The sequence below is a fragment of the Haemaphysalis longicornis genome, unplaced genomic scaffold (genome assembly GCF_048455015.1).
Source record: "Haemaphysalis longicornis isolate Haplotype H1 unplaced genomic scaffold, Haemaphysalis longicornis Haplotype H1 scaffold_15, whole genome shotgun sequence".
Classification (NCBI taxonomy): Eukaryota; Metazoa; Arthropoda; class Arachnida; order Ixodida; family Ixodidae; genus Haemaphysalis; species Haemaphysalis longicornis.
The window spans coordinates 732,113-758,558 of record NW_027526257.1 but is presented as its reverse complement, the minus strand read 5'-3'; the positions used below and the strand labels follow the sequence as shown (position 1 = coordinate 758,558).

The following is a 26,446-nucleotide window of genomic DNA, read 5'->3' as shown; positions in this document are numbered from 1 at the left end:
AGCTTGGCAGCTCAGTTCGTGACCTACTACTGGGCCGTGGTTCGAGCGACGAGCCCAGTGGCGCGGCCGGTCCCAACGCCAGCCCGCCAACGTCGATTGAATGTGGCGACAAAACCTCTGAGCCTCCGCGACCTGCTAAAATATACCTCCCTCACCGATCGCGCTGTCGCTTACCTTCACAGTCGAGTGACGTTGCGAGCGAGGAATCAAACCTCTCCTGCTCCCGTGAAATCAGTTTCCCGACACAGTCAAGCGCCCAAAGTCCGGTGTGTTCTAATGTGGTTAAAAGTGAACCCTCCACGGAACCTAGTAATGAAGAGTGCGTCCCAGCCACCACTGTTGAGGCCTCTTTCCCTGAAGATTGGAGCTCTGGAACGTGTTCTGATGTTGTTAAAAGCGAGCCTTTCGTAGGGTCGAGCGAGGATTACGAGCCTATTATCCCGGCTGCCTCCAATTTCCCCCTAGAGTCCAGCTGTCAAACTTCTGTGTGCTTAAATGTCGTTGAGAGTGAACCTTCCACAGAACCCAGCAGAGATGAATGTGGTTCGTGTACCCAGGTAGCGTCCACTTCCCCTCTCAAGCCAAGTTGTCAAGACCCTGTGCATTCCTGTGTCATTAAAAGCGAACCTTCTACAGAATTGTGCAGTGAGAATTGCGTGCATGCTACTTCTGGTGAGTGTGATGTCCCCTTAGAGCCAAGTTGTCAAGCACCTGTGTCTTCGGGGGTTGTTATGGGTGAACTTCCTTTTGTACGAAATGAGGAACCTGTTCAGGAAAGCTTGTCTCGAGAAAACGAACAGGCCTGCAAGATTGCGGAGGCACGGCAAGTCATCTTGCCCAGCTCTGCATGGATGCACCAAGACATCAGCGTGGACGGCGTTGGGAGCCTCTGTTTCGTCGAGCTCCGGAAAATGTCACCATCGTCACCCGTTCTTGTCTTCAAGTCTCTGGACCTCGAGGTGACCGCCGACGGTTTGAAGATAACCAAGAGTGTTCTCGGCCGTACGGCGGTCAGTGCGGTCGTTCAGGTCATACCTCGAACACAGCACGCATCGTACGTTTCAGACGTGCTCCGCTCGTTCGACAAGGAGGCCGTCTGTCGCGGCGGACCCGCTGGCGACAAGTTTCCGGACATCCGACTGAGGTGTGCGTCCATCGACGCGATCGGCTTCTGGAGGCACAACAAATGCAAACTGTGCGTAGACGACGCGGAGACTCAGTGCGCGCACTGTAGGTCGTTGAGCAACACGCTGCGTGTTCACACGGCGCGGAAGAAGAAGCAGGAGGAGCAAAAACACGCGAGGCTACTCCTTCGCAAGTCAAAGAAAAGAAAGCTGGCGGTGCTTTGTCGCCAGCGAGACGCCTGGCAGTGCTACAAGCGCCGACTCGAAGACAGGATCCGGGCGCTGCACTCCGAACTGGTTGCGAGCCGGCAGAAAGTCCAAGCCCTGAGTAGTGCCGAAATTTTCGACGTGGTCCAAGCGGCGGACATTCCGGAGACGTATCGCGTGGTTCTGTCGGAGTGCCTGGCGGCCACGAGCGTTGCATCCAAAAACGGCAGGCGATACAGCGACAAGTGGATCGAGCTATGCAAGCTGCTTCACAAGCGGACACCCTCCGGCTATCGGTTCCTGCGGGAAGCCAACATGCTGCCGCTGCCTTCCAGGATAACCCTGAGGAAATACGAAGGGTCGACAAACGGCCCTGAAGGAGAGAGCACGAGTGGGGACTCGTAAATGGAACTTCACTTTCACCGATTTCTTTGTTGCCGTGGAGACTTGTGTTTCCAGTGCAAGCTAAAGTACAAGCTTACTAGTCTACGCGTGCCACTGACTATTCTACATTCGTTTGCGGCATAGCAACTTTTCAGATCAAGGAGAGTTCATTGGATTTGCCACCAACGTTCCTTGCTTATTTCAAACACCGTGGTGTTTGCCTATTACGGACCACAGGCGTGAAAAAGGTCCCAATTTTCACCTGCCTTATTCCTTTCTCTTTTCAGGGTGTAAATATGACATTTATTTTTAATTGTTAGGGTTCACTGAAGTGTGGTTTTTGACTTACCAGCTCATCGGTTGCACTTTCTATCAGAAAACTCACTCCGAATGATATTCGTTTGTTTACCTACTATGTTGCGTAAAGTTACACTTCTAAAAGGTGGCTGAAAGTATCCATTTTTTGCAAATAAGATGCCAGTTTTCATTCTTGGATAACCATTTTGATAACTGCCTAAACGGTGGTCGTTGTGCTGTAAAGCGTTCAATTTCACCCTGCTCAAATAAAACAGAGAAAATGGTGCCACCTTTTGTGTGAGTTTGCAGTGCAAGATTTCCGCTCATGTTGGCCTTTTCGTTATGTGCATTGCCTCGGCCAGAATGAGTCGAGAAACACAGTATATACCGGAATCTTGCACCCACAAAAACGCGAGTGCTGTAGTAAATTGATTCAGCCCAGTTGCTGCCTGCCGAGGAAAACGACCCACAGGAACATTATAAAGTCCAACCCACTTGTAGCAATACCGGTTATAACAACATATTGGATGTAACAATGAACAGTAGCAGAACCATCAACTTTGCCTTATGTTGTATGGTAAAATAAGCCACTTATTAATTACGATGGTCATTTTTATTATTATTGGTTGTTACAATTGAGCCTGACAGTATGAGCCTATTTAAAGTATATACCATTTGGAGATCGGAGAGATCGAGGCTGCATTGTATGTGACCAGGCCATCATTCATTTTGTCAGCTGTTTCTCAGTTACAATGCCGGATTTCAGCCTGCCTAGTCAAGCTGTGCTTCCGCATTTATAGTGCACATTAATGGAATCTCACTGGCCGAATTTTCCAAAAAATGGTTGTCATTTTGAAGTGACGTGGCAGTAATGTGCACATGTGTTCCTTAGATTGGAAGTCTTGCGGAGGAGCGGGAGATTGTAGAAATCACAGAGTGCGTCTCGCTACCATGCGCAAGATGATGCACACTCAGTCTCCTGGTCCTCTACAAGGTTCCCTGACCCAGGAACTCATGTTCGCGTTAACGCCACGTCACTTCAAAATGACACCCATCATTTTAGAAAATTCGGCCATTGATGTTCCATTGCTGTGCACTATAAATGCAAAAGCACTGCGTGAATGGAGCATTTGTGCTCCAATTCTGCATCACATCAAAATGACAGCCACCGTTTTAGAGAGTACGGTGCCAGTTCATTCACAGTCACAGAGGCATATGGCCACTCCACATAAATGCACCAAATGAAAAAAATTTTTCATTACCAGCTCAAAGACCAGCAGGCCATGAACTCTCGGGTGACTGCAGCATACAGTCAAATGGACTAAAACGGGCACCCGCTGCCTACAGCTTCTTCTCCCATATCACTTGCTTCTATTGATCAAAAAAACGTTTACGACAACACTACGTCTGTGCGTCTAACCTATGCCCCCGGAAATGTATCGCCGCCCTTAATGTCTGAAGCGAAGGTGGTCCCAGAAAAGTGAAAGAGAGAGTGAAACCTGCTTTTCTGTAGCTGCGCAGCCCCTCCAGTTGTTTATAACTCACACGACACACTTTTTTCAGCATGCAAGGTTGAGAGGAATGAATGCCCTGAGGACAGAACGCCACCCCTGCCAAAACATCTCAGCCCAAGGATTAAAAGATATTTTAAAACACTTTGTAGCTTCTTGTGGACGGATGAATTCAAGGCACTGAATTAGCTCTGTTTTTTGTAAAACCAGCCACAGAAACGGCCCTCGCCCCTCCGCTAAAGGAATCGTCCAGAGGGACATTTCTTGCAAACAGGTGCAGAGACAGCCTGCGCATAAAGAAAATCAAACCGCGGCACAGAACGGCCTAAAGGATCTTTATCAGTGTGTTGAACCGAATGGAAAATCAGAACCGAACCGGTATTTTTGCCGGAACTGAATTCGAACCCGAACCGTTATTTTTTGGGCACGTGGAACCCGAACCGGAACTGAACCATTTTTCTCACACTTCGGCAGTAATTTACATCACTGAACCGGTTCAAGCTTCCGAGCCGGTTCGCGAATTGCTTCGGACTGTGATTTTGTCGAACCGGAACTGAACCGAAATAAAATTAATTCTCCCAAACCGTAATCGAATTGATATTTTTTTCGGTTCAACACAGTGATTGTTACATATGCCTTACGCAATAAAACAAAACCCTGAAAAGGGCAAAATAACCAAGAGCACACACACAAAATGCCACTTAAAATGTCAAACCACTTAAACAAGCTGGCCAAGCAACTGAGTCAGAAACGACCTTTCACCTGAAATGTGCATGCATGAGGGCAACTACAAGAGTGTTTTAACGCGAGAAAACGAACAGTTCAGTTGGTGGAAAAGCTCTGGAGAGGTGACCTTTTTTGCCAGTAAGGTGAGAGGGGAACGGCGTGTAAACTGCAGAATTGTTCCCATGCGGCGGGGGAACTACAAACGACAATTTAAAATTGTTTCCACGAGACATGCAAATCGGAGCACCCGGTTTCAGGGGTGACTCCCCCCCCAGACAACGTTCGATGTCCACAGGGCGTACTCAAAATGCCAAAACGTCCTCAAGGGTTCAGAAACGTCCCCAGAAAGTGCTGAAAATATCCAAGACTACACGACACTCAACACATACAAGTTCAGGGCATGATAACGCCGATATATAGTCCTCAAACTGTTTTTTCGGGGACGTATGCTGGAAAACTCCTCATCAATAATTTTTATAGACATTACTTTGCTTTCAGGAATGAAGTGTTACCACGTGCTTTGGGCTCCTGCCCATTTATTTTCGGGAGGCATGGAGGGGTTGGTGAACAAGCTTAATTTATTTTCTGCCTTTAAAACAATTTTTACTTTCACTGCACTCGTTAAAACACAATCATCAGAGGCGTAGGTCGATGTTGTGCTCGTTCTACCGCACTACCGAGAATCGCCCCCATAACACCGAATAGCGTAGCTGGCTTTATCATTTTGAATTGCTCAGAACTGCTCCAGAACACCTCTGTTCTTTGCCCGCTATCAATCTACCTGCCTACGGGGAATAATCCACACACATTTATGCGCATTAGTCCCACACTGTTCGCTGATTCGTACATGTGCACGGTAAACCCGCTGGCCAAAGAACCGGAGTGCACGAGTGCACTGCAAGACGATTACCGGCGGCAGATCGACGACATTTGCAATGCCAGATTGGCCAGATGTAAACAAGCGTTCGAGCATGGAGAAAAGCGGTCGAATTTCGGTTTCTGGTTTTGCTGACTTTCGGTTTCGATTTCATAGCCAAGATCATGGCCACTGGATTTGAAGCGCTTTTTATACTGATTAAATAAATAAATTCTGCAGATTTTGATTTTGAAGTAATTGTGTGCTGGAATATTGGTCCCACTGGAAACCACGAAATAAACTACCCAATGAGACAAATAAAAAAAAGTGGAGAAGTTGATTTGATGCCAAGACCAGCCAAGACCATCCAACTTCCTTATGCTTGCGCCCGTTTTTAAGCATGAAGATAAAAAAGCACGGAGAAAAGGAGTCTGGCATTCGTATTTGGCGTCATGGCACCTTCAGTGCGCGCCAGAAAACAGCGCCTTGAGGCATGTATAAAGCTCGATCTCTGTACCCTTATAAAAAAAATAACACGGATGTGTTGTCAGGGAAGTGTCTGCCCCATGCAAAAAGACAGCGCGTGTGAGAAAATTCCGCTTCGCATGTGGAGATCGATGTACACAAAGAAAGGACAACGAAGAGAGCGCCTTCGTAAACGTGCAGAGTTCTGGTCATGGTTGAGGGGATGGCCGTTTAGAACAGATGTGGGCATCGGGTGATGTTACAAATGGCGAAGCACAGCACAACGTTCATGCTGTCGAATTCCGGCGTAGCCAAGTCCTCGCACAAAGTGTCACATAATTTCTCGGAGTGCTCCGCAAGCACTCGAGCTCGGAAGTCTACTCATGTTTCGACCATGGCAGGAGGGAAGTTCCATCACTTTGACTTGGAGGCAGGCCTACGGCAAGTGTTGCAAAGCCGCAAAGAGCTGCCTAGAACTTGTCATCAACGTCAGTATTGGTGGCCTCCCCATCTCAAAGAGTTCGAAGGGGCATTTTTGTCTTATTCTTGGCCTTGTGATGAACTTGAGGGATTTGATGAACTTGTTATTAGCGCATTTTTCAGCGACACAACTGAGGCGAACAAGTTCATGCGTAAGTTTGTTGAGGAACTTAACGTTCTTGGTAGTCCTGACATTGTTGTCAGAACGGCGGGGATCCTTGCACAGCTGAATGCCCTAGTGTGTGATGCGCGTGCGAAAGCTTTTGTGCTATGCATTAAGCATCATACAGGCTATTACAGCTGCCCGAAGGGCACCGTCAAAGGCCGTTACAGAAAGAATTAAAAGGGTCTGCTTTCCTGGCACAAAAAGTGCATTGAGGACAGACCGCTCTGTTCTGCGCAAATTTAGACACAGGGGCAGCACCACACTGGGTGTAGTATTCTAGCAAAACTTCCGATAAATCTTGTGAGCGTTGTGCTGCTGAACACGAAGTCGCGGGTTGCGTTCCCGGCCATGGCGGCCGCTTTTCTGCTGGAGGCGAAAAGCGAAAACGCTTGCGTGTGCGAGATTTTGGCGCACGTTAAAGATCCCCATGTGATCAAAATTAATCCAAAGCCCTCCACAATGGCGCGCCTCATCGCCTTCTTTGTATTGGCCCGTTGAACCCTACAATCAATCAATTTATAGATCTCCATTCGTGTGAAAGATGTGCCTCTGGATTACATGCACCTTGTCTGCTTGGGTGTCGTGCACACGTTGATTGTGCTCTGGTTTCATGGGCCAAAGAAAGCATGGCTTCACAGAAAGTGCGCCTAGTGCTTTCAAAGCACAATGTTGCGCTATCACAGATCGTCCCATTCGAGTTCAACCAACAACCATGCAGCCTAGCAGAGCTAGATAGGTGGAAGGCCACAGAATTTCGTTTTTGGAAGGCCACAGAATTTCGATGAACTGTCACCCTGCTCTCGATGTGTAGTGTCACTCCAAGTGAGGTTCAGTATGCTGGACAGCTTGTTGACATTTCCGTGGTACGCTTCGCTGGTATCCACGGCCAGCATCATGTGTCACATGATGTGCATGTGTTCAGTCATCTTGCAGCTGCCATTGAACACCTTGGGCCATTAGATTCATGGAATGCTTTCCCATTCGAAAACTACATTGGTATACTGAAAAAGACGGTCTGAAAGCCAGAGTTCCCACTTGAGCAGCTCTGCAACAGAGCGGCAGAACAAGCATCATCGCTCGAGAAGGCTGTGGAAACTGGGCCACATAGCTGTGGGCCACTTACAGGCCCTTATCAAGGGCAGCAGTTTCAGAAAGTTAATTAAGCTACCGGACAGTGTTGTTTTTCATGCTGGGAAGAAGAGCAGCTTTTGCGTGCCTGCTGACGAACCGGTTCCATGGCAGTCATTGAGAATGTTGCACATCTGCCATCAAAGGCATGCCTTGTGTCATAGAAAGGAAGTTCCTGCATCGCAAAGACCTACCGTATTTTTGCCCTTCTATAAGCACCCCCTCGATTCTAAGCACCCTCCCCTACTTTCGGGAATAAAATTTGACAAAATGTTTGCACGCGAATCCAAGTAGCACTCCCTTCTCGAAGCAACAATCGCAAGGTGGATTTCAGACGTGTGGAAGTGGGCCCAATTTGGTGTTGTGGCCAAGTCATTTATGAAGTTTTGAATTACAAACCTTAGTCGAACGGAACAGAAGACAACCTGCTGGAGGATACTTGCGAGCGGTACGTGGCCCAAGTGGCACAACGAACCCGAATGTTAGTGAAGGCGACTGAGTATCAAACTCGTAAGGGGTGGGTTAACAGTCTGTACCTATTTTTATTTTGAGTGTTCAGAAAATGAAACATTATTTTTGGCACCCTTTAATTTCGTCGAGATACGGCTACAGAAAAACGTGGCGGCTGACGGGTGTTAGGTTTTTCCGATCTAAGCGACCCCCTCACTTTCGGTATTGCGGTTGTGGAAGAAAGGGGGTGCTTAGAATCGACTAAATACGGTATATTCCTCCCCTTTCCCATCATCAATGCTTGGGATCCATGTTGTCTCACAACTGTACAACCTGTGATTTTCCCCACTGCAAGTTGTTGTGCAGAAATGTGTGAAGCGTGTTTTTAAGTGAAAAACTGTTACTTTTCCTCTTTTGCGTACAAAATAGCTGCTTGTGTTCAACTTTTTTCTTGGTCACTGCCACTCATATAGTCCTTTGTGAATAATAAACCTACTCGTTTTTCTCTTAACTAAGGTGGTGTCTACTTCCTCGTGGCCATTGTGCATCGAAAGTGGCTTACAGAAGATGGCTGCTTGTGGCCGCCGAGGATGAAAGACGTTAGAAGTCTTCCGAAAGGAGGGGCCACACTGGGACCTGACTGGAGCAGGGTGTTGTGCTGCCGCATACTACAGACATTTGGTAATACAGTCGAGTCCACTTATACCGATACCGTTTATAACAATATATCGGGTATAACGATGAATAGCTATGGCACCGTCAACTTTTGTATTTTTTCTATCGTAAAATAAACCGCTTATTACAATGCTCCGGTGCCACGATATCGGATATAACGATTGAATCCGGTTATATTGTGCACCAAAAGTGCAACAGTGGCGCCTAAATTGACGCGGTTGCGCACCCCACTCAGGTAGTGTCTTCGTAGGAGGCCCAGTGCGTGACACGGTCCCTCGGGGACTTTGTTTCCGCCAAGGACATTTACCTCATCTAGGTTAAGCACCTATAGATCCTCTTGGAAAAGGTTTGCGCTCGCTTCACACGCGGTAAACAAAGGTGACCGACTGTGGCTTCTTTTCCGCAAATTTGTAGTAGTACAACCTTGCTGGCATGCGAATAAAATGTAATGCTCTCTGTTCCATCTTTTCATTTCGCAACCCGCTTATAACAATTATCGGTTATAACGATGCGATTTCCTTGGCACTTGGATATTGTTATAAGTGGACTAGACTGTACTGTGTTTGCTTTTTACCCTTGTTAATTAAAATGGCAGCTGACATATCTTTTGATGGCGAATCTACAATGATGTGAGTTTTGCTGTTGCCCTGCAAAAGCAATATGCTGTTCAAGGTAGTTGCTAAAAGCTGTCGCTCTCCTCGGTTGCACATGCTCTTTAATTTCAGCTGAATAAATGGTCCTCTTCCATTGTCTCGTTTAACTAGTCATTACAAAGCTTCACCCTTACTGCGCTATTGCCTAATTTGAGGTGTAGGTAAAAAGGGTCCGGGGAAATTGCTCCTGGAAAAATTGCTAGCACAGAACGCGTTCGGGGAGAGGACCGAGGTACGCCTCCTCACTGTTCCGACCGGATTGTGTCTTTTAAGCAGGAAACATGGTATGAACATTTAACCTACAACCAAGTTTGTGTTGTCTCTTTATGTTATGCAGTACAGGCCACTTACAGTGAACCCGGTTCTAGCGAAATGGCGGCTATAACAAACAAATCTTAGTTTCCTGTTACGATTTGTATACATGCATTTTTGATCCAGATATAAAGGGTGACGAGAAAACCGCTACTGCGCAAGTAAAAAAAAAGTTAATTAAAGCCGTTCCACTCTACGTGAAAGCTGTGGGAAGTGCAGAGCAGTGATTTGCCATAATGGTCTGTAGCGCCGTCATCCACTCACTGGTACCATCCAACACATTTCAGATTTCCTGTCTCCGCAGTGCTCGCATGCCCCCTGCCTGAAACTGCACCAGCGGAAGTTCTGTTCTCTTTGTGCTTGCTTTTCCTACCGCTCGGGCCAGCGTTGCAGTGCCACTGTGTTTCGCTTACTATCGTAAAAACCAACCCAACAAGCATTCCTAACTAAATGAACGCAGGCGCTGCCGGTTAATTACGTATATTTTTCTTCTAATGTACTACAGTTTTCTTTGCGCTAAACAACGGTGAGATGTATGACAAGTGCCAGCGGTTCACCAGTTTCAACCGCTTATGACTATATAAATTGCTTGGCTTTCGAAGCCTCTGGGTTACGCCGCAACGAGCGCCGCTACGATGGAACGCTGTGTGGCTCTACTGGGTCCAGCGAGTGAGCTACGATGACAAGGCGGGCCCCTAAAGTGGCCTGCACTTAAAAGAAAATGTAGGTTGGCACACCAGATACTACTTCACGTAACCAAGTCCCTTGCTCCCAAGAGCAACACGCGGTTCAGACATATGCACTCGTAACCCAAATGAGAAAAAATAAATTTCGCTTTCATATTTTCATGTCTTTGATTGCAATGTCGTGTCTAAATAGGGGTTTTCGCAAAAGCAGGATGTGGAGTTCGATAGCTCGAGGTATCGCCATAGCTTGAAGTACCTGCAAATGTCTTGTGACTTGTTATTGCTAATAATTTGTGCACGTCTTAGCATGTAGCCACTGTGCTGCATTTCCAACTAAAGTTTGCTTTTGCTGTTTCTATTAAATAGGAATAAGCGATCAGATGGGACGGACGTTAACCAAGAGCCCATGCGAGCAGCAGCTAGCAGCGCTGCTAAAGGTAAGCAGCTTAGATTTCTACCAGCTTTTAATGTGTTTCTACCGCAGGCCTCCCACGCATGTAGGAAAGCCTGCTGCAACCTGATAAAAAGGGAATTGCCTCTTCCTTGCTTTAGGTGCCACATTCATGTGCAGCTGTACAGATTTCAGAATAAACCTAAGTAACTTTCTTTAGGGACAGGTGACCCGCAATTTTCTGTAGTGCTATAGATCATTTTAAGGGGGGGTACTGCTCTTAAAACAAGTTCTTTTAATTTTTAAGTAAAGTCTGTGAAACTTGTCAGTCTTGCTGGTTTTTTTGCACTGATCTAAGATATGCCATTACTTATAAGTAAGTCGATTAGTTACCATGATAGTTAGAGATAAGAAGCCATTTTTGGAGGAACAATGGACAAAACAGTGTTGGTCATAAAACTGCAATCTTTATATTTTCCATTACTTTAAAGCCTCGTGAGTGCAATAAGAGAATCGGTTTTTCGGTGCACCGCTTGGAACTAATTTTACAGCTCATTAAACTCTGGTGGCACTAGTGGAAAGGAACCATTTTGAATGACGAGTTCAAACACCAAAGTTTAATTAATGAGCTGTAAAATTAGTTCCAAGCAGGGCATCAATCAAAAAAGACGATTCTCTTATTGCACTCACCAGGCTTTAAAGTAATGAAAAATATAAAGATTACAGGTTTATGGCTAACACTGTTTTGTCTATTGTACCTGAAAAAATGAACAATTATCTCTAACTATCATGGTAACTAATTGACTTACTTGAAAAGTAATGGCATATGTGACATCACTGCAAAAAAACCAGCAAGACTGACAAGTTTCACAGACTCTAGTTAAACATCAAAAGGAATTGTTTTAAGAGCCATGTCTCACCTTAATGTTAGCATGTGGTTACCAGAGTGGGTGCAGAATTGCCCTGCTAATTTCTGAATTGAGGGAGGGTTGAACGAAATGTTCAGTGATAGGCAAATGTTTTACCTTTACGGGATTAGTTTGGTGTGAAGCTATATTTTATACACTTAAATCTTTAAAGAGACAAGCACGACAACGCACAACTTTGGTTCTTTCAAAAAGATTGCCTGCTACTTTCCTGTACTTGACTTGTGACCTAATAACGCTAATTTGCACGATTGGCTGCTGACAACCCAGGTAGAAATAGTGTTTTTTCTAGCTGGATCATTGAACCAGAAATTTCTTCCTGCTAGAAATGTTTCTAGCTATAAATAGACAGGATTTATAGCTAGAGATTCAGTTCCTAGCTCATTTCTAGCTCTATGGAGATTTTTTTTTTTTGTATGGCTGGCAGCTATTACTTCCAGCTAGCATTTGTCAGTCCAGCTGAAAGAAGAAAAAAATTCTAGCTGGAAACAATCGTCTCCAACTAGGCTAAGACATTTTCTAGTTAGAAGCTGTCGATTCCAGCTAGAATCTATAAACCTAGTCAAAAATGAAGCTGGAAATTAGGATTTCTTCCTAGAAATGTTCCTTCCATTTTCACGGGTGGAGCACAAGTTAAAATGGGCTTGCAGGTTTAACTTGTCGGGCTCAAAATTGGAAGCAGCTTTGTTTTGCAGTGGTAAGCTTCAATAGTACCGTACATGTTGTAAGGGAACGTAATTCAAAAATATGCACCATGAGCACCGAGTGCACTGACTTGTATGGCTGCTCCAACACATCAAGAGGTCGTATGGTGCATCTTACTGTGCGGGAGGTAGTATAAAATCCTGCCATACAAACACTAATTCAGCAATGGCAGCAATGCTTGCATCTTGTAGAACAAAGTTTTAATAAGCTATGAGCTGCTTTCAAATAACACAAGGTTGTATTTTGTCTTCTTGGTTTCTTTAAGGTACAGGGGGGATTAAAAGAAGTGTGAACGACGGAGCGCACAGCCTCCGACGAATGCCGCACCCTCTGGCTGCAAAGTCAATAAACTGCGCACATGCGTACTTCTTCAAAAGTGCTTAAGAGTGTGGCCTACATTCATGGGGAATGCTTGATCAAGAAGCGACGCCGGTCGTTTATTTTGAGGCACCTTTTCACGTTACTTAACCACTGAGCAGGATGATCGTTGAAGGGCATCATGCTATAGCTGCAATCAGCCTGCTGTGAGCTTGGCTCCAGGCTGTAGTAGATAAGAGGATACTCAGTGGCGACAGAGCATAAAAAGACGCCTCAAAGTAAATGGCCGGCATCGCTTCTTTATGAAGCATTTCTCCTAACAGTAGGCCGCGCTCTCAAATTCTCTGAAAGAACTATGCATGCACACAGTTTACCGACAGTGCAGCCAGACGGTGCGGCATGCGTCGGAGGCTCTGTGCTCCGTTGTTCGTACAGTCTAGTCCACTTGTACCAATATCCAAGTGCCAAGGAAATCCCATCGTTATAACCGATGATTGTTATAAGCGGGTTGCGAAATAAAAAGACGGAACAGAGCTCACAACATTTTATTCGCATGCCAGCAAGTTGGTACCACTAGTAATTTGTGGGAAAGAAGCCACAGTCGGTCACCTTTGTTTGCCGCGTGTGAAGCTAGCGCAAATTTTTTCCAAGAGCGTCTACAGGTGCTTCACCTAGCTGAGGTAAATGTCCTTGGCGGAAACAAAGTTCCCGAGGGACTGTGTCACGCATTGGGCCTCTTACGAAGACACTACCTGAGTAGGCTGCGCAACCGCATCATTAGAGTCGTCACTGTTGCACTTTTGGTGCACAATATAACCGGATTCAATCGTTATATCCGATATCGTGGTTCTGGAGCATTGTAATAAGCGGTTTATTTTACCATAGAAAGGATATAAAACTTGATGGTGTCATAGCTTTTCATCGTTATATCCAATATATTGTTATAAACGGTATCGTTATAAGTGGACTCGACTGTATTTCTTTTAATCCCCCCAGGACACTGCTGCACTGGTTGGCCCATACTTCACCTGTGTAGAGTTACGGGGCAGTCCTAGACCAGACACCTGCAACTCCTGTCAGCTGTATGTAAGAAAGGGAATTGCGGGAAGAAGTGACATTCTTTTATTTTGTCGCAGGGTACGCTGAAAGTTGCAGCAGCTCTTTTTAAAGGCCTGCACATCTTTTGCGTGCCGACAGAGGAGAATGTAAGTTTGAGTTTTCAGACGTTCTCTCAAACATTTCGGCCTGAGTTAACCCTGTTTTCTAAATAGGGCCCGGAATTCAGAGCGCACGAGTGGAAAAAACTTCACCATTTTAGTCAGCATACATGCCCCATTTAAGCCGTCAAAATTGGACCAATTTACGTGGTAAGAATTTTAAAAGATTTCTTTATCTTTCTGTTTACATTTTTCCAGCCAGAAGCTTCAGGCCTTCTGGTAAGAATGTTTTCCTGTGCCTGCCTCTTCTGTCAACATATAACATTTTCTCAGCTGTTTCGGTTGGTAGCTCTTGATGTCATTCTTGTGCTAAATCTAAGTGTAAACTTACCAGAGTAGGCTAAAAGTAATTATTTTCAAAGCAAAGCTTTTTAGCTCTACCCTCCAAGGGTTCTGTCACGACCGTTAATCTCAACAGAAAACTCCCGCAAAACAAATAAAAGAAGTTACCAGCAATCAAACGTGAAACGAGTAGAGAAACGGAGTGAGAGCTTGTTGTCTTACCGATTGAGCTACGAGCCCATTGGACACTGGGGAGACAGACAGTGCATTCACCGATCACATCTGTGCTTTTACCACCTGCGTTTTCACTGAATGCCACGTGATAGCCTCACGCGACTTCTTGCGCTGCTGTGCGCTCCTGCCCACGACTTGTGTACTGGCCGTGTGCGCGTCTTGTGCATGCACTAGAAGTTGTAAAAATAAAGGAAGATCAAACCAACGCATGGCCGCTCACTTCTCCTCCGTCTCTGCCGCCGATCTCATCACCTCCAGCGGCAGCGGCAGAGACGGAGGAGAAGTGAGCGGCCATGCGTTGGTGTGAGGTTCCTTCAATTTTTATTAAAAAAATTTCTCCCACCTCCCCTCGCGGGAACTCCTGTGTAGATGCGACGCATAGGGGGTTCCGTTGTTGTTTCCGTTAGGTTGATTCTCCCATCGCGTGAAATGTGCCGTGAACCCCCTGCCGCGGCTATGACGCAACACAATCCAACACAGTCCACTTTAATCCAATTCAATACAAGCCAATCCAATCGAATCCAATCCAATGACCCTCGCGAGAGAGTGTTCGCTATCGGAGAGGAGAGGGGCTGAGCGGCGGAGAGCGCAGCTCGCGCGGCGAGGAGAATGGGGGAGGGGTGTGGACGGACAACAACAACGCCGTATGGAGGGACAAGGCGAGTGAGATGCAGTCGCATCTAAAAGTTTCCTCTCATGTGCTTCACCAACACAACTCAACCAACCACCGTTCATAAATCATGCATTGATGTAACCTCAGCAAAGAACATCTCTTTGAAGTAATAAAGGGTGTGGTTGAGTGCTTTTAATGGTCTGTGGTTTGACTCTTTGTAGAGCCACGTGTGTGAATACAAGTGACGTCGCATGGGTAATCGTTGTGGGTGTGGTTTACAGCTTTGCTATCCAACCACCTTCACAGGGTGGGTTAACACACATTTTTTGTGATTTGGTAACATTTTGCAGAGTTTGAACACAGCTGATGAGGGCGATAAACACCATAGAAGTAAGATGTGAGCAACATGGAAGACAGTTGGATTCCATCATACGTGAGCTCAACAGCGACCATCAAAACCCTGCCGGAGACAGGGATGAAGAAGTGTTGCAACAGCCATTTCTGAACATCGAGGACTTTGAAAAGTTTGATGCTGGGCTCGGCACAAATGGACGACTTAAGGCATCTCTGGTAAGGCATACTTTGGGGTAGAGCTAAATAATTGAGAGGTAAATTAATTAAAATAGAGGTAAGTAATTGGCCGGCCTTGGCGGCTTAGCTACAGCACCAGTACCAGGCGAATCCTGGAGGCCATTGTGAGCCGAGAAGTTGCTGTGCGGTACAGCTGACTGAATGTCGTAAGCCTAATAATCAGTAAGCCGCTTTCTTTTGTTTTCATCGCCTTATTGGGACCCCGTATAACGTGTTTCTGGTTGCGGCTCAAACACGGACAAATTTAATTCCTTTTTATTGCAAGCCTGGTGGACGTCCTCTGCTTCATTTTGCAATACAAGTGAAGTAAATCTCTTATTGCCTTGGTAGTGATTTTTCAGAGGCTGTGAAACAAAATTTTGCCGACGCAAAAGAAGCCGAGGTCGAGGCTGTCATCAAGACGTGGTTGCACCACTATGGTGAAAAGTTGAAGAAACTTGGGGAGAGAGCAGCAACCCAGGTGAAAATATGTTTTTTTCTAGCTGGATTATTGAACCAGAAATTTCCTCTAGCTAGAAATAGCAGCATTTCTAGCTAGAAATCCAGTTTCTACTTAATATCTAGCTGGATTGAGATTTACTTCCAGCTAGCATTTGTCAGTCCACCTAGAAGAAAAAAAACCCTGCAAGCTGGAAATAATCGTCTTTAGCTAGACTAAGAATTTTTCTAGTCAGAAGCTGTCGATCCCAGCTAAAATATAATAATCCAGTCAGAAATTAATCTGGAAATTATGATTTCTTGCTAGAAATGTTCTTTCCATTTTCACGGGGGAAGACCTCGAGATGGAGGTAATGTCAATTATCAGAGCGCTGGTTTGGACCTTTTGGTGGAACATGGTGAACAATAGAAGGGCTAAGACATGAAAGAAGCGAGTAGACACTCACGAGGTGCTAAGTTCTTTGTGAATTACTGGTTTTACAATGCTGCTAAGCTCACTTCAAAAAAAAAAAAAAAACACTGACTCTCAGCAACTGTGAGCAGCACTTCATGTTTTTAAAAAGCCAACCTGCAGGGGTGAGGTGGCCCAATATTTGGTATTCATGATATCTGTGGAAGGTAGAAACAGGGAGACAGTTTGTCATGGATGCATATTTGGTCTGCTTACTGCACCTGGATAAGACACTCTTGAGAGTTGTACCATATATATAGTCATGTTTTGTTAATTTTCTTAAATGTAGATCTTGTTAGGGTCACAGTATGGCGAATATTTTCACCCTGGTGTACTGCCATGCAATTTAATAGACATGCAGTCCTGGCTATGGACAAGTATTTTGTGAAGAGATTGAAGAAATGCAGGCAGACCACCTGACCTTCATCGGTGGATATGGGGACCCCACCATCGCTCCCTGCTTGCGTTTCTTCACGAAACGGGAGTTAATCTTTTCTTGTGACATAGTATTTATGCCAACGGGCATACTATCGCAATAAAAAAAAAGAAATGCAGGTATATTTAAAAACGGATCTGCGAGTCAAAAAGTGCATACCTTAATTAAATTTCTATTTGTTGCCAGTCAGTATTGCCAGCAAGCTCCCAAACCCTTCTCAAAAACCAACTGCTGAAGTACATGGTATGATGTACGGTTACAGATAAATACTATAACTGCAAAGGTAGCTGCGGAGCATGCTCTTCTATTCCATCACTGAATTTTAGTGCAAACACACCATGTTTTGCACTTTTCTGCGTTTGTTTCTCAAGTTCTTTTTTTTTACGGACTCTTCACTATAGTTGTTTTGGGAAACAGGGTTGTCACATAATGACTCATTTACTTTTTCGTAGCAGGTAGAAATGCATTTTAGTTGGCCTTGGCAGGTTTATCTGATTGGCAATATCTGCCTTTTCAAATTTCTTCCAGAATTCATTCCCAAAGAGGAGAGGGGCTGATACGTGTTGAGTAATTCCTGAAGAGTATGTCTCCAAATGAAGCATCACAATGGCAAAAAGAGGAGAGGGGCCAGTTCCTAGAGCGCAAATAAATTTTATAACAAGGATACTTTGTTTCCTCTTTATTTTTATGCTTATATATATTGTTTTAATGTCCTAAAAATGAATAAAAAGGTAAAAGGATGCTCTCCTGAGGATGTATACTTGAGAAAGTCCTGAGGTCTGACATCTCGACATTTTTTAATATATTTTGAGGACCTCTTGAAGGCGTCCTCAGGACGCCATAATGTACTCGAAATGTGATCCTAAGGATGTCTTGAGGATGTCTTAGTGTTCTTTATTGAGGACGCTATAAATTTGAGTTTTCGTTCTGCCTGCAGCACACTGTATGTCAAAACAAATCCAGTGGCTGATAAAGTGACTCTAAATCATCCTTTCAAGCAAGCGTAAAGCTGTCGAAGCGAATTTTTCACTCTTGCTTTCCCGCCAGAGGACGGCCCATCAGATAATGTGCAGCAAACGACAATGCGCAAACGACGACGCATCTTTTTGCCTACTCTTTGAATGCATATAAAACACTTGCAGGGTGAATACAGGGGGGAGGGGGAGATAAGGGGAGGCAAATATATTAGGTTAGCCAGGAGTAGGGCAAATGAGTAGAATAAAACGGGCAAGTCGCTAACAACTGATGCCCCGATTCAAAGGGAGAGCCACTAACCATCATCATCACCATCCAAAACGGGAACAATCGTAAGGTGACTGAAAAGATTGGCAACTCCTATATAAAGTAACTCGGCGCTGCATTGCTACGATGAAGCCAGAAAAATTCTGCATGAAACTAGCCCAACCCTATGCTAACGCCATACGAGTCAGACAGCAGTTATGAAACCGAAACCAAAAACTCTACGCTAACGCCAGACGCGTCAGACAGTAGTTGAGAAACCGAAACCAAAAGTAATATAAAAAAGACCTGCACTAGACGGCAAAAGCACCAACTACAATAAATATTCGAGTTTGTTCAGCCGTTGTGCGCATTTCTTAGCTACATTGTACAAATGCTAACTTTGTACGCAGTTTTTACAATTAATTTAGTGCGTTTCTTGACACGGCAGGCGGCGCGCGGCTCGTTTGAGATGCTCCACGCAGCATTTCAGTAATTTCAGTCTTTCAGCCTGTTCTGTGCTTTCAGTGACTGCGGCCGACAGCTGTTTACGCCGTTGTAGAGCGTTTACTTTGGACGGCGGGCGCAGTGCCTCGACACCGGCACCATGGTCTTAGCCGACTTAGGCCGCAAAATCACCAACGCGTTGCGTTCCCTCAGCAATGCGACCATCATCAACAAGGAGGTGAGTTCTCGCACGGACTCGACTCTGCCCGCTCAAGGCCTACTCTCTCGGGCCGGCCGCGGTCACGTCGGCTTCGGCATGTTTGTCGCGACTCGATGTCAGCAACATGCGCGATTTATGAGCGACTGGGTCTGGTTAACAACACGTCGTGGTTATTTCGCGAGCATGCCGCGGCATCGAACGAACAGGCGTCACTCTCGTCGACGCAAACGAAATTGACAGCTGCTTTGATACGAACGGTTTTGAATACCCGAGAGAGCGCTGGACTAAGAAGAGCAAAAGCAAACAATTCTTTAATCAGGCCAAAACATCTGTTATTTCTGTCTCAATACAACGCAGCAAAGTGAATGCAAACGAGCTGTTTTTGGCGTCTAAACTGCGTTGATCGTCGCTAACAACGAAACATTGAAGGTCGATATGACTTTCTTGTGCTGCTGTAAGCGCATATTCAAATAGTAATGTTGTTTTCTCGCACGAATGAGTGGCTAGTGTGTGCTTGATCGCGAACGTCAACGCGTCGTTTATTGCGCGACACAGCGTACACACGCTCTGTGCGTACACGTGACTTCGATCGGAGTTGCACGTGCAACTGATTCCTCTGTTTTCGTGTTTCAGGTGCTTGATTCTATGCTCAAGGAGATATGCACTGCTCTCCTAGAAGCCGACATCAACATCAAGCTCGTCAAGCAACTCAGAGAAAATGTCAGGTGAGTCTGGGAGCCTCACGAAACAACTCTCCTGCTCAAAAAGCAGACGGTTGTTTTGCTGCGTGAATTAGTTCCACCAAATACTTTTTTTTTTGCAGTTACCGTGATTGAATCGGATGCGCTTTAAAGACTATTCGGCAACACAAAAGCTGTGTAATGCTGGTTCAAGGTTGGGTTGCGAAAACCGCGCGGTTGACCTGATTTCCTGACCTGGCATGAGCGGGTGCTGGGTTCATTAGATCGTTCTTGAGACCATGTCCGCTCTGGCGGCCAGTTTGCAAGGCGTTGCGTACCCTGATCTTCTGCCGCGGGCAAGAGCGGTAGCTTGTAATTTTAATTTTGTTTGGGTGGTAACCTCAGCAGTGGTACGCTTGGATTCTGTCATCCTTGAAAGAAATTACCATATTTACGTTTTCGCCTCGTCGTTGGGAGCAACTCTCCGCATACAGAAATCTCCGAGACGTCTTTTCGTTTTCTTATGACTCCGCAAGGCATAAATGGTTAAAAACTCTCGAAGCTGTAAACAGGCACATATAACTGGTTGGTTCAGGCTTGTTTTTGGCGTTGAAGTGGTTAGGACGCTAAGCGTTACATTGTGGAATTGCAAACTGAGCCAGGTTTGTGAGCTGAAACAGTCGCTAAGCGTTACATTGCGGAGTTGCAAACTGAGCCAGGTTTGTGAGCTGGAACAGTCTGTCAGTTGCCTTGCCGAAGCAAATGCCCATTGCTTAGTCCCTTGCAGTACGGGCTTTCCTGCGGTCACGGAGTTAGAACAAGACTGGAGGGGAAGTGTTGCTTCCTAAGGGTGGCGAGATAAATCCCGGCAGTGCTTGGCCTACGTTAAGCTAGCAAAATTTGTCGAGCTACTGCAATCATTTCACTGCATAGCCGTGAAATGAATTGTGGTCATTTCATCGGTCATGTTCCTCTACCCTCTACTTCACCGTTGCAGATACGGAGCTTTGTAGTCCGCATTGGTTTCCTCTGTGACGCTATCTGGTCATTTGCCAGTGGCCCCTGCAACATGTGTTCCATCTCCTTTGATCTATATGTTCTTATTGTGTGCCCCTGGCTTAGAAGAAACATCATGCAGTCGGTTCTGGAATAGCAGTGACATCTGGTGAAACGAAAATCGCCCAAAATAGAATCAGCATTTAAACGGGGGGACAGCCGCCAGAGTGAAACGAAAAGTCACGTTAGATCCAGGCTGATAGTGTTGTTGTTGAACTATACTTTGTACAAATGGCACCGACGTTGCCTTATTACCATTCATGTGTGTGTAGCAAGGCAACGTACTTTTACTCCCACAAATGTAGGCCCACTTGTGCTGTTTGACGTTACAATGCAGGACTGCAACTTGGACGTAGAAGGGGTTGGGGTAGCCTATTACTTTTGATGGGTAATTTCACTTGTGGCGGCTCAGTGTCTAAGGCATTTTGCTGCTGAGCTCAGAGACGCTGGCTTGATTCCCGGCAGTAGTAGCTCGTTTTCTGATGGAGGTGAAGAGCAAAAATGGTGTGCGTCGGTGGCGAAAATTAATCCGGTGCCCTCCTCCGCAGTGCTCCCCATAGCCCTGGTGTAGCTTTGGAGTTACACTCAGAGACTGGAAACGGGCTACCTGGATTGGGGAACAAACTTGAGTGCACGATATCATAGTTCAAGTAAAGAAAAAGAAATGGGGTTGGGCAGTTCATGGGCTGAGACGAGCCGACGACTGGTTGACAATTTGGTTAACAGAGTGGATACCAAGAGGTGGGTCCAAAGAATAGGGAGGCCAATAACACGATGGAGGGATGAAAGAAGGAAATTCGAGGGTAAACTGTGGACTCGAGCAGCGCAGCACAGGGGTGGTTAGAGTTCAGGGGGAGACGTCTTCGTCCCGCAGTTGACCTGAGTAAGATGACGATGATGAGTTTTGGCATGTTAAACCCAACAATCAATCAACCAATCTTAGAAGTCATGATGGTGAAATATTCGGGAATGAATAAATTGAATTCAACCCTGTCCACTGTTACCTTGTGTTCGAAGTGGTGTGTTGTTTCTTCAGTTTTCTTGCTTTAATTTTCTCCTTATTTTTTTCATTAATTGTGAATAACTTTCTTTTTTTTTTTTTTTCCTGTTGGGTAGCCATGCCCATCAAAACAAACATTTCGCCGAGATTTGAATCACACTAAAGCAGCATCGATTTTTTCAAGTTTTACGGATGTGGTTGACTGATTGTATAGGGTTTAACGCGCCGACGGAATGCAGGCGATGAGGCGTGCCGTAGTGGATGGCTCTGGATGAATTTTGACCACCTGCAGGGGATCTTCAACGTGCGCCGAAATCTCGTACACGGGGGCGTTTTCGTTTTTGCTTTTCGCGTCTGTCAGAAAAGCGGCTGCCGCGGCCGGGAATCGAAGCCACTGCAGCGAGGAGTTTGACAGATTTCTAGCTGTCCTTTGTGTTCAATTCAACCGAACAATTGTCTAATATTGCAAGTTTTCTTTTCGACGTATTTGTGCACTGTACTCAACTTGTGCACTTCAAATACCGGAAAACCCTGCACGGAATGGGGTGGACCAAAAAAAAAGAAAAAAAAAGTTGGGTTCAACGGGGATGTCTCGTAGTCCGAATTGTGCAGCACGACAACCCACTAAATCTTGGCTTCCTGTGTCTCCTGTCGACGCTTGTTGATTGCATTGTTACTCATTACAAGTTGTACTATGGAAGCTTCAGGTGATTAGGGTATAACTGTATTTCTCAGTTTTAATCTCCTGTTTTTATTTTTCATACCGGCCGCTAATGGCAAGGACAGTGGAAAATACAAGGACGTAAAGCGCGTGTCATGGTGGCGCTTGGCATGATGAGTGTTGCTTAATTTAAATAGAAGAACCTGCACAACTCACAAATGTCGTAATGACAAGGTTTCACTCAAGCTAGAGTAGTGGGTATGTTCTGCCAGAAGCATATTGTAGGCTGGTTTCCTCGGTTTGATTTCTTGTTCTAGTTTATTTTGTTATGTTTTCCCTTGCATGTAAACATTGTTACCCGCCGCTAGAGCACTGCACGGGCCCGGGCCGCCCGAAGTCGATTATTGGCGGGCCCGGGCCGGGCCCGGGCTCAACGTCGTGGGCCCGGGCCGGGCTCGGGCTCGACGCCATGGGCCCGGGCCGGGCGCGGGCTTGAATTCATAGGCACGGCCGTTAATAGGTCCGACGTGAAGTGTAGAAAAGAGCATCAAAATGAATATTCTTAGTTTATTTTTGCGCGCTGTGTTTCTCTCTCGCTTGCTGTTAGTTGTACGCATTATTTTAAAAACGTGTTTTGCTGGGTCTGATGGTCACTATACTGCAATTTTAATGACATTTCTTGTACAGCATCAGGATTTTCTATTTTGTTGTATAACATACCAAAGATACGATTACAAGGAATGCCCAAGAGGGGAAAGACTTATTTCAGACATTCTGGAGCTGTGCACCTATGTCTATGTATGTACACGTGTGTTTTAGATATCGCACCAATCAAAATGCGGCTGCCGTGGCCGGGAATCAAACACGCACGCCAGAGAAACACCACCGCTTAACGACCACTGCATGTGAAGTACTTCAACGCGCGTACATACTCGTTGGCTCAAATGCGGATCGAAAAAAGTCAGCAATGCCAACTTGTGGCCGAGGCAACCACGTGAGTTTCCAAGAGTCTGGTCATCAAAGGTGATGATGTCTCTCGTGTAAGAATACGAGCTATTATTACTCCGATGTGGCCTGAACAGCAGACGGTGCAAGCTAAACTATGTGCACTTTTAAACCCGTATTTCTTGCGTTTCAGTTCATGACGTGCTTGTACAGACTCCGTCTGATCGCCCGGAATATGATAAACAAACTTTCTTTAGCGTCAAAGACCGGGCCTGGTCACACACGCGCGGGCCCTCCCTAGGCCAAAAAATAAATTACCGGGCCGGGCCGGGCCGGGCCCGGGCTTGACATGGCGGGCCCAAGCCGGGCTCTGGCCAGGCTCACTTATGAAAGCCCGGGCCCGGACCGGGCTCGGGCTAGGTGTTACGGGCCCGGGTCGGGCTCGGGCTTCACGAATCGGGCTCGGGCCTTAAAATCAGGCCCGTGCAGTGCTCTACCCGCCGCGGTGGCTCAGTGGCTAAGGCGTTGCGATGCTGAGCACGAGGTTGCGGGTTCGATTCCCGGCCGCGGCGGCCGCTTTTCTGATGGAGGCGAAAAGCAAAAACGCCCGTGTGTATGAGATTTCGGCGCACGTTAAAGATCCCCAGGTGGTCAAAATTAATCCGGAGCCCTCCACTACGGCGCGCCTCATCGCCTGCGTTGCGTCGGCGCGTTACACCCTACAATCAATCAATGTAAACATTGTTGTGCCTAAAGCTGCTCATTGCCGCCACATTTTTTTCGGGGAAGGGGGGAGGGTGGGGTCTCTAAAAATATGTGAAATTCAAGAAAATATTAGTAGAGAGTTTGAAGGCGTGGATATACATTTTAAAGTAAACACAAACACTCGGCCACATTCCAGAAGTTGGTCAACTAGTAGAAGTCATGCATGTGTCTTCAATCGATGCTATTTATTATTTGATTATTTAGCTCAAGTCCAGGATTCAGATTACATGCATGTATTCATTGGTATAATAAGTCGTTTTCAGCCTTTGAGCAGAATTAGCGAAACGTAGACATTGTTTTGGTCTGTTCTGCTGCAGATATTTCTTTTTTGCGAATCCTGGTGCTGGACTTTGAATGCTGCAGAGCCAACAGGCTCGAAAAATGTTTATAACTACGGAGCAAAATTCCTCTGTACGAATGCCATTGAATCCCGTCTATTGGATGGTTACCGTGTGACTAAAGGGCAGAGGTCGTTTCAGGTGATAATAGAGTGTTGACGCATGGCGCAGATCCGTCATCGACATTGACGAAATGGCCGCTGGGCTGAACAAGCGCCGGATGATCCAGTCTGCCGTCTTCAAGGAGCTCATCAAGGTGAGCGGTCGTCTTGTGCAGGGCAGATGAGTTTGCTGCACAGACGACAAGCCTGCTTCATTCCCTTTGACTTCGCTGTAGACAAGCGTGCTTTGCTTCATTTGTCTGCAGTGCGTGAACCTGATAGTCCTAAAACAGGTTTTGGCGAGTTGGTGCATCATTTAAAAGGATAAACAGCACTAGATGCGCGCTAGATGTCATCTTGGCTGGTTGCTAGCCAGAAAACGGCACTGTGTTCAGTTGGAGAATTTTAATTGAGTTGGTGCTGTGTCTGTTCATACTCTGATTCTTGTGTTCCATTGTCTTGCACTGCGTATTCTTTTTAAGTGCAGAGCACTTTAGGGGCTCGCCTTGTCGTCGTAGCTCGCTTGCTGGACCCAAGTGGAGCCACATGGTGTTTCGTCGTAGCGGCTGTCGTTGAAAGTGAAGTTAAATAGTCATAAGCGTTCGAAACTCATGACCCGCTGGCGCTTGTCATACATTTCCCTGTTGTTTAGTGCAAAGAAAAGTGCAGGTACATTTGAAGCAAAACAGACGTGATTAACTGGCAGTGCCCGTGTTCATTTAGTTAGGAACACTCGGTGAGTTTGTTTTGACGATAGGAAGCGAAAAAAAGTGGCAGTTCAACGCTCGCACATGGGGCGGGGAAAAGCAAGTACCAAAAGAACAGAACTCCCGCTGGCGTAGTTTCAGGCAGGGGGTGCGCGAGCACTGCGAAGGCGGGAAATTTGAATTGCCTTGGGTGGTAGCAGTGAGCAGATAATGGCGCTACAGCCCATTATGGTGAGTCACTGCTCTGCACTTCCGATTGCTTTAATTTTTTTATTAGTTGTGTCTCATCTTCTGCTTAACAAGCAGGATTGTTCGCACTGAAATGCCAGCCAGTCCCCTTCCAAGTTGCGGTATTGTACTGGAAATTGTGATAACACAAGGCGTGCTCACGCACCCAAAGCGTCCAGCTGCCTTTTCACTGTTGTGCACTGATGTCTGAAGTGTTAGGCATTGATAGCCTGGCAGCCGGTGGCCTCAAGTGAAATTATTCTTTCTTGGCATCTTTTTTTTTTTGGGCGGAGGCTGTAGCAGTCGCTTAAAAAAGTTGGCATTCTTTTATTGTACACACGACAGTGACGAAAATTGGTCAGTGTCACACAATAAACACGCAGGAAGCGAAGCTTGGGGAGACATTGAATCGAAAATTGTCACTCGCTGGATTTTAACCTTTTCTGCCTTTACCCTTTCTAAGGTTTTTGAGAAAGCATTTCACCTTTTCGGCCCTGCTGTCCTATCTTCAGGACATTAACCAAAATTCTTCTACCAATTTGAGAACAAAGCCAAAGCAGCTAGTTTTCTGGGAAGTGATTCTTAAAGGATGCTTCTTTCAATACATATCACCATTGTTAATTTTTTGCCAAAGTTGAACGCTAGATAGAGGAAGGCATTGTAGTGAAGGCCAAACTTGACATCAGGGTGACCCTAAGGACTGAAGACCTAGTTTGATTGCACGGCTGTGAATCTAAAAGTAGTACTTGCAACACCGGCTTTATCCTTTGCGTGTGGGCTCAGTTGGTTCTAAAATTTAGGAAAACAATAAAAAATCATTTTCTGATTGAATTTGAAAATTTAATTGCCTAATACCGTAATTACCCAGTTCTAACGCGCCCCCGATTCTAACGCGCACCCGATTTTCCTGTCAAAAAAAAAAAAAAACGAAACGAAAAAACTTGCACGTCCCATTGTAACGCGCACGGAACTTTGTGAGCCAGAAAAACGAATGCGAGAGAAACGGGCGATTTATTTCCCGAAGTAACCTCACTCCTCGTCGCTCTCCGCTGACCACAACATCTCGTACTCAGTGCCGTCAAGCACGTTCGCGATGCCACACTTCTGAACGAACGTTCAACCATGGTCGATGGGATCGTGGCCCACGCCTCGCACGCCCATCCCGCGAGCTTCTTCAGAGGCGCACCCATCAGCCGACCGCTTGTTTTGAACGCGAGAGAGCCTCTGCTGCCATTGCTGTTATCAAGCGCACAAATGGAACGATTTGACGATTTGTGTGAACGCCGATAGAAAAGCCCAGGCCCCTATGCTTCATGCGTCCGAAAAATTGTTGCTAAAAACGTTGGTGCCATCTTGAG

The 26,446-nt window shown here is 46.0% G+C and overlaps 1 protein-coding gene and 1 long non-coding RNA gene across 2 annotated transcripts in view; both read left to right on the top strand.

The window, feature by feature from the left end:
- The first annotated feature begins 7,889 nt into the window (after positions 1-7,889).
- Positions 7,890-14,319, top strand: LOC144165730 (uncharacterized). Its single transcript, XR_013321492.1, has 4 exons — positions 7,890-8,475; positions 10,487-10,557; positions 13,597-13,665; positions 13,732-14,319. It is a non-coding gene; the product is annotated as an uncharacterized LOC144165730 (long non-coding RNA).
- A 4,142-nt stretch (positions 14,320-18,461) lies between these two features.
- The window catches only part of LOC144165776 (signal recognition particle subunit SRP54), a 60,470-nt gene continuing 52,485 nt past the window's right edge, over positions 18,462-26,446 (top strand). Inside the window, exons 1-3 of the mRNA XM_077695546.1 lie at positions 18,462-18,625; positions 19,241-19,332; positions 24,224-24,308. Of these exons, the coding sequence (XP_077551672.1) occupies positions 18,548-18,625; positions 19,241-19,332; positions 24,224-24,308 (255 nt within the window). The 5' untranslated portion in view covers positions 18,462-18,547. The remainder of the gene's footprint in view (positions 18,626-19,240; positions 19,333-24,223; positions 24,309-26,446) is intronic.